This window comes from Narcine bancroftii, chromosome 10, assembly GCF_036971445.1.
Source record: "Narcine bancroftii isolate sNarBan1 chromosome 10, sNarBan1.hap1, whole genome shotgun sequence".
NCBI lineage: Eukaryota > Metazoa > Chordata > Chondrichthyes > Torpediniformes > Narcinidae > Narcine > Narcine bancroftii.
This window is the reverse complement of record NC_091478.1, coordinates 48,539,518-48,548,292: the sequence shown is the minus strand read 5'-3', so window position 1 is coordinate 48,548,292 and position 8,775 is coordinate 48,539,518. Positions and strand designations below refer to the sequence as shown.

The window sequence follows — 8,775 nt, the reverse complement described above, 5'->3', positions numbered from 1 at the left end:
GAGACAAAATTCCTGACAGAAATCTTCTGCAAATTCATCAATTCCCACAGCTACATGACTAAGCATCTTCACACCCTATCCCCTGTAAGGATTCCATTTCTTTCTCTCAATTCCTCTATGTCCATCACACCTGTTCCCAGGACAAAGTCTTCCATGACAGATCAATCCAAAGTCTTCTTCAAAAAATGTGGCTTCCCTTCTACCAACATCAACTCGGCCCTGACCTTCTAATCTTCCATTACCCACACAACTGCCGTGGCCCCCTGTCCCTATAGGCAACAAGGACAGAATTCCTTTTGTCCACACCTACCACCCCACCAGCCTCCTCAACCAACACATCCTCCTGCTCCATTTCCACTACCTACTACATAATCCCACAAGCAGATACATCTTCCCTTCTTCCTCTGCCTTTTGCAGACTGTTCTTCCACAATTCCCTCATGCACTCCTTCCTCCCCACCAATTGCTCCATTGGCTCCTGCCCATGGGACTACAGGAGGTGCAGCACCTGCACCCACATTTTCTCCCTCATCAGCATTTGGGGAACCAAATAGTCCAAGTGAAGCAACACGTGAATCTGCAGGGCTCATTTACTGCATCTTATGATCCTGTTGTAATCTCTACATCAGAGAGATGACAGAGTGTGAGATCAATTTGTTGAGCACCTTGACTCTGCCACAATATCGGGGATCTCAAAGTGGCCACCCATTTCAATTACCTGCCCAATTCCCTTGATAACGTCTGTCCATGTATCATGCACTGCCAGACTGAGACCACCTGCAAATTGGAGGAACACCTCTGGGAACTCTCCAACCAGATGGCATTAACATCAATACAACCCCCCCACCCCCAACTTTCTACCCTGTCTTTCCATGAGGTCTGCCTCGCTGTTTCCTTTTTCCCGTTTCCTTTCCCCACCTCTGCATTCAGAGCCAAGCACCCCCATCCCCCAATCAATTCTCACCCTTCCTCTCCTGTCCACCTAGCAATATCCAATTAACAACATCTGTGGTCTGTACTCCTCCCCTTGCCCTTTCTTTCTCCCAGCCTTTTATTTCAAGTGCTTGTTCCTGCTTTTTACTCATACATTGAAGAAGGGCTCAGGCTTGAAACACTGGTTATACATCAATGAGACTTGCTGAGTTCCTCCAGCATTTCTGTGTTTATATTACAATCACAGCATCTGCAGACATTAGTTTCCCTCCAGTTTTTGCACTATTGGTAAAAAAAGATGGTCAAATTGAAGAGTGCCAGGAGTTCAGATAGAAGCCAATGCTTTTGGGTGTGCAGTGTCAAAGAGTTGGGGAGGGCTGCCACAGTAGCCACCAAAAAGACAGATGTACCTCGATCCCATGGGAATACCCATGGATGCATGTTTGATCTGCAAAAAGTGGAAGAATCAAGCAAAGTTGCTGAACGTAAGCATATGTTTCTCATACCCCCAACATGTATATTCACGTCAGTATAGATAACAAACAGTAAATGTTGCAGTAAAACCACAATGCTGGAAAAACTCAGCAGTTCAAACAGTGTACTTTATATAGCAAAGATACATAACCAACTTTTTGGGCAAGAGGCCCTCATCAAGGTATAGAAAAATGCTGGCAGGTGTCCGATTATAAGGGCAAGGGTGGGGGGGGGGGAGGAGCACAAACCCAAAGGCAGGAGATAATAAGGGAGAGCACACCAGCAAACAGGGGGAGGAGGGATAGCTCTGTGAATAGAAGGGGTGGAGAGCTAAGGGAAATAAGACAAAGGGAAAATGGAAGTTAGGAAAAACCAGAGAAGTTGATGTTAATGCCACCTAGTTGTAAAGGGCAGAAAATCAAGTATTGTTCCTCCAATTTATAGGTGGTCTTGGTGGGATAATACATGAGGCCACGGACAGACATGATAGTATGGGAGTGGGGCGCAGAGTTGAAGTGCTTGTCCACCGGGAGATCCTGGTCACTGATGCGGACAGAGCGAAGATGCTCAGCAAAGTTATCTCCCAGTCTGTAGAAAAGGCCAAAAGGGGAATACCAGATGCAGTAGATAACTACAAATCTACTGTATAGCAGTTTGTTTACATTTCTCTTTATTTTAACTTCTCTTTTGTAAACGCATCTTTCTTCTCAAGTCATTTGTTACTGATATGTAGAAATCCTACCTTATCTGCAGGAAAAATCTCATGGTTGTATGTGGTCATGTATGAACTCAGACAATAAATCTGAACTTCAACTTTCTGTATGATCTGACTGCACTGCAGATTCCCCTTCCTGAAGAGTATTACTAAATCAGTTAGGTAGTTATAATGAAATGATGCGTTTTTATTTGTTCCTCCCTCAAATTAATAGGTAACTTGAAAACCTATCTTTACTTTCTTACATTCTTGTTTTAAATTAATTTTACAGGGTACAACAAAAATAATTTGTTGACAATCTGACAGACTGATTTATTTATCTAGCTCTGTATGTTTTCAGTCTTTGAAGTTTGAAGGAAAAAGCCCATTGAAGTAAATTGTATATGCATTCTGCTTACCTGTTCTGTTGATCATGGAGCCACCACAGTTCACATAAAGGAAGGTCATTTGCCTGCTCTGCTGTGGGAAGATTCATTAACTCATCTATCCTAATGAGACACCAGTGGGTTCACACTGGATCAATGCCATTCACTTGCTTCAAGTGTGGGTAAGAGTTCACTTAGTCACCTGACTCGGATACCAATGAATTCACTCCAATCAGAGACCATTTCAATGTTTTGTCATAGAGATTTAGAGCAAAAAGAGCTTCTGAAACATCAATGTACTGACGTTGGGCAGATATTTATTCGTTCTGTCTGCTGAAAAGCACTTTCCGTGTGTAAAAGTCGACCCACTTTTGCAATTTTCTACATAGCACACAAATGTGACACCCCTAATTTTGGCTCAAAAATCTAGTATTTTTGTCTCTCACCTCGGCCCGGCCGCCCACAGGCCAGAGCTCCCAACTCCTCGGTCACAGACATAACACCTGGTCCTGCCCAGCCTCTTTCCATCAGAGCTCCCAACTCCTCAAGCAACAGATACTTACCGCAGTTAAAAGAAGCATCCCATAAATTTAATGTTACAAACTCAATGGTCTACTAAACTCAACTTTTACACAAGTAGTCATCCAATTCACTGAAACAAAGGTGAATTCACACTGGCAAGGGGATGTTCATTGCTTCACTTGTATGAAAAGATTCACTCAGTCAATCATCCTGAGACACCAGAAAATTTACATTCACACTGAAGATGGAGGAAATAAATTCACATTCACTGATGATGGGTGATTTAAAGTCTAACAGGATATTCCAAGATACAAACACGTTCACACAGGCAACAAGGCCATTCTGGTTTTGACTAATTTCTCCCATCTAGTTACCAGTGAGTTCATATGGGCACAAGACCAGTGTGTGGGGATTCAATTGGTTAACCAACTTATTTAGACTCCATGTTCTTAGTGGAACTAATAAAATGATTTTGTAACTATTCAAACCTTTAATGCATCCATGTAGTAGTCTTGAGTCCAACATTTAAAAAAAAACAAGTTTAACCTCTTTCATTTACCCAGTGATGAAGAGGTACAGTCTCCCTGCTGGTGTGGGGGACTGGAAGGAAAGCAAATAGAACACTTCTGTATTTTAATGGAAATCGCAGTCATTCTTTATGATATTTTTAAATAGTTCTTATGTTGCTTTTGAAAATTGATAAGACTGATGTTAATTTTCTTTCCCATCCCAGATTAGAAATTATTTAATAAGAAATCAGTGGAAATACAAATAAAAAGCAGTGCATTAAATTACATTTATACTCTGATCTAATTCAATGACTGAACTGGCTGAAAGGACTGCACTCCCTGCACAATTTCAGTTTCATGAGAGAAACTAGTTTTCCCCAATCAGAGCTCCAATAACACTGAACAAATTTTTTCAAAGAATTTGCTTCTTGAAAAAAAATTGAAGATTATGATAGACAACTTCAAGCTGAACACAAAGATAACTACTGATGAATTTTGTTTAATCGCATAATGATACTGACACATTGCGTTCATTCAACTGACCTAAAATGTTGCCTCTTGTGTCAGTGTCCAACAACAGTCAGCCAGCATTGATGGATTCCAGTTGCCATGATACCGCTTTTCCATGGTCTCAATCCTGGTGAAAGCTTCCACCATGTTCATCACTGACAGCACTAAGATCAGCAGGGGAGTTCAAGTGCAAATGCAGAAAATATATTTTCAATGACAAGTTGCACGAGATGGTTTTACGTGCATGTTAAAAATAACCTATATAAAATTTCCTGTCATATATCTAAAAAAACAGTACATGATGGGAAGTTTTCATGTGTGCAGCAGCCCAAAAATCCATAAAATACACCCAAAAGTGTTCAGGAAGCAAAATCTTGGTTGTCCGGTGTATTAGAACCCATGCCCAGAACGCTTGCTACTTTTCAATGCGCCACCCTGAGGTAATGAGTGAACAACATGATTAGAATGTTCTGTTTCCTCCCCAATTCTGAGGCAGGGTTCCCTCCCAACTAGAAATGCTATATTGAATTGCTGAGTTAAACTGCTTGCAAATAAACTCTCACTGTACATGTGACAACAAACTTGAACTGGTTTCTCTTACCATACACCTTCTTCCAGCGTTTCCTGTTTTTGCTTCAAATTCCAGCATCTGTAGTTTTATTTGTGATCAAAAAATTCTTTTGGCAGATACATTGCTGCTTCATACTTAACTTCCATTTAGAAGCAAGTTATTCAGTGCCCTGAATCTTTGCCAGTTGTTGGATGAATCCCATCTCCCTAATGATTTCCCTGCAACCACTTTTCTCGCAAATACCCAGTCATCTCCACTCGGATTCTTTGCACCCACCCACAGACAATTAAACTCATCTTTGGGATGTGGGAGATCAGAGTACTGGGGGAAATGCACAGGGACAACATGCAAACACCATACAGAAAGCAGAGGCCAGTATCAAAACCAAGTTACTGGAGTTAAAGGACATTTAAAAAAATTAAAATCCAAATATTCTTGCAGTTAAGTCATTTAATGTCACTAACACAATGGACACTCAAATCCCCAGATGGGGGCAAGTGTGACACACAACACCCCAGCAGAATTATCCCATATTCTTTTTCCATCCATCAACAGCCAACATATCATGCAATTTAACCCCTCAAAACACATTAGAGTTCAGCAGCATGAGGTCAGATCCAAACCTGGTCAACTGCCCCACCCATTGATCAATGCACACACAAAATTGATGGTACACACATCTAAGGGCTGTCGATAGGCACCAGCTCACAGGCCAATGGTGTAAGATCTGCCCGTGGGGTTGTGGATGGCAGAACATTCTGGCGAGGTCACAGCCCATTCGTACCACACCTTCTTGGGGTTAGCACACCTCCAGAAGCGGGCGCACACCATCTCCCCCGCCTTCACGGGAATGGGTTGCTTTAAGGGGAAAAGGATGGGGAACCAAGAGTACATACCCGGGGAGTGAGTCTCTGGACGGATACTCAGCATCACATCCTTATACAGGATAGTCTCAAAGTAGCCCGCAAACCCATGCAACACTGTATTCAGCTTGATGTCAAACTCCAGACACTTGTAGCGGTTGTTGTTGAAGACACCTCGATTCGGGTGGGTGAAAATGAAACAGGGCTGAGGGGCGGCGAGCTGATGGAAATTGTGCAATCGAACCACATATGGCATTTCAAATTGCGCCTCTGGGTCTCGATCCTTTTCTCGGCTGGCGCGCACCTCATTGTAAAGCTTGGAGGAGGAGATGGGGGCGAGGAATGAGGTGTACTCACTCGGTATGCTGATCCCATCTTCTTTCAGGAACCTCTGTGCTCCATCCAGGCATTCCGGTGAGAGCTCGTTGTCTCCGAAGGAGCCCAGCAACTCGCTGACGATTATGTCTGCTTTGACTGGTGCCTGCCACTCCCTCATGTCACAGGAGACAACCGTCACCTGGTCCCCCCATTCTTCATACTTCCAGTTCTGAAGCGTGACGACTGCGTTAATGTTCTTTTCAATGGCGAAGACTTTAATCTTCCGGTCAGCCTGACGGGCAGCGCGCAGAGAGGCATTGACCAGAGGCCCCCGCCCTGCTCCCAGCACCATCAAGACATGAACATTCGTGTCCTTGTCACTGTCTGGGATTCTGTCCAGCAGACACTTATAGACTGCCTGTTGGTACTGCGCATACTTAATAGGGTCCTTCTCAAAAATCTCATACGTCTGAGACTCAAGGTTGTCCATGAGGGGCTGCAACGGGCATTGCAGATAATCCTCGTAACCCTTGGCATAGGTTTCATAGGAATTGGGTGGGGGTCGGTGCTGGTTAAGATACTCCAGGTACTGCAGATAGGAGCGGAACTCTTTCTCCGAGTGTCGGTTAGAGCCGGTGATCACAAACTGCACCTCCAACTTGAAGAGTCGGTAGATGAGGTTCTGGTGCATCTTGGAGAGGACGGGAAAGCCCTTCTTGTTGGTCAGGAAGATGCTAGTCGGCAGCACTGCGGCCTTGATGGGCTCGCCGAGCCAGCGGTCGACCACGGCGTCGGACGGCAGGTCGGGCCCGACCTCCAGAGCCAGTGCGATTCGCTTGTTGTAGTCGCACAGGGAGCGGAAATGGTGCCACCACAGCCAGGTCGTCTCCTCCTCGCTGCAGTCCTCCGTGCGCACCACCGGGTCATTCTCCACCAGGTCCTCCCGCATGTCCTCCCAGGAGATGAGGGGCACCCGGATCCAGAAGACGGTGGAGTGGTGGCCTGTCAGCAGGTGGTTGGTCAGCACCCGGGCTAGGTTGCTGTTGTTCGCCTGGCGCAACGGCAGCAGGAAGGCCGGCACGCCGAGGTAGGCCGCGAAGTTCAGCTCCTGCAGCAGGGCCTCCTCTGAGTTCCTCCGCACCTGTTCGTCCTCCGAGTCCGCCTGTATCCAGGGCGACAGCTTACCCACGATCAGGGTGTTCCAGTCCCGGCCGGACAGCAGCAGGTCGGAGCGGGTCAAGGCCGCCGGCCGCTCCTTGGCCGGCCCGGCGCAGAACTCCCTCCTGAAGCGAGGGTGGACGATGGGCATGCACAGGAAGTCGAAGCCCTGCCCGCCCGCCGCCCCCAGGCTCTCGCCGACGTCCGGGACCGAGTTCACTTCGCGCCCGCTCGACACACGCGTGCCCGCCGCCATTTTCGAGCAGGAGAGAGGCCGGGTCTCTGGGGGAAACGACCAATCAGCGGAGAGCGGCGGGGCTGCTCAACAATCAACGGCAGGCAAAGCACCACCTGCCAATCAACGCGCGCCCGCTGCCATCGGCAAGCTGGGGAGAGGGCCGGGTCTGGGAAAATGACCAATCAGTGGAGAGCGGCGGGCCTGCTCAACAATCAACGGCGAGCAAAGCACCGCCCAACAATCAACGCGCGCCCGCTGTCATCGGCAAGCTGGGGAGAGACCCGGGTCTCTGGGGGAAATCGACCAATCAGCGGAGAGCGGCGGCGCTTCTCACCAATCAACGGCGGGCGAAGGTACCCAGCCCGGCCAATCAAGCGGGAAAAAGTCTACGGTTTCACCAATCCCTGTGGGCGGTGGAACTCACCACCCATCAACAGTTGGGTGATAGCGCTTCCCACCAATCAGCAGCGCGGGCGGTAGCGCTCCCTACCAATCAACGATGGGCGACGGTGCTGAGAACGTGAAGCCCTCATAGGAATCCGCTGAAACAGCGGGGAGGTGAGGCAGTAGTCGAATTAGAAATGGTGGCAACAGTGTACAGTGATGAGCAACGTGGCCTCTCGTTTTCAGTAGTCCGTGCGCGCAAAAATCATAATTATTTCCTGTGATAAAAGTCTGTGCACACTGAATGCTCGTGAAGATGTCAACTTGAAATTCTTTCAGGATAACTTCGGCACAGCCCATCTCTCACGGCTAATAAAATTGTACTGGCCTGATTTAACACGAGTATGATTGCATTCTACGAAGATACGGATTTAGTTAAGGTGTTATTCTATACTTAGAACGACTTTGTTCAATTTGTTGTTCCATTAAATAAAACATCAGCATTTCTTATTTTTTATGTGATGCAGTGTCGAAATAAATAACTAACAATAACACCCATAAATTCACAGATTCTTATAATTAAAGTTACTGCAAATGGTTAAATCAAAACTTCATAAAGTCAATTATGAAGCTAGAGCATCGGCTCCTGATGCCAGTGATATAATGCCGCCGGTTCCAACTCCTTTTGCTGGGTCCCTATGTAAACGATCACACTGAACAGGCTTTTCTTGGTTCAGTGTCAACAATCAGATCCAACCCAACCCAGCTTTAAACATCGTTGACACACCAATTTACTGGGATGTCAGTGTGAAAGCACGGGATTCAGTTGTTGGAGGAACAGATAAGAGGTGCCATGGATGAGATCAAGAATCCCAGATGATATGTTGCTAGGGTCCAGGGTGTCTCAGATCAAGTTTGCAGTATTCTCAAGAGGGAATATGAGCAGCCCGTTGTCATGGTCCACGTAGAGACCAAAGACATGGGGAAGAAGGGAGATTTGATCCTGCAAAGTGAGTTCAGAGAGTTGGGAGCTAAGTTAAAGGACAGAACCTCCAGGCTTGTGAAGTCAGGATAGCTGCTCATGCCATGTGATAATGAGGTTAGAAATAGGAGGGTAATGCAACATGAGATGTGGCAAAAGAGATGGTGCAGGAGGGAGGGCTTCAGATTTCTGGATCATTGGGCTCTCTTCCAGGGAAATTGGGATCTGCACGGG

The 8,775-nt window shown here is 46.4% G+C and overlaps 1 protein-coding gene across 1 annotated transcript; it reads right to left on the bottom strand.

Moving 5' to 3' along the window:
- Positions 1 to 5,030: 5,030 nt before the first annotated feature.
- Positions 5,031 to 7,327, bottom strand: prmt5 (protein arginine methyltransferase 5). The gene has a single exon (XM_069900893.1). It carries the CDS (start codon positions 7,191 to 7,193, stop codon positions 5,304 to 5,306), a length of 1,890 nt encoding a protein of 629 aa, XP_069756994.1. The 5' UTR covers positions 7,194 to 7,327; the 3' UTR covers positions 5,031 to 5,303.
- Positions 7,328 to 8,775: the final 1,448 nt, after the last annotated feature.

Bases quoted from the DNA above. Each gene is read 5' to 3' on its own strand.
- prmt5 (XM_069900893.1), bottom strand. From the start codon at position 7,193: ATGGCGGCGGGCACGCGTGTGTCGAGCGGGCGCGAAGTGAACTCGGTC.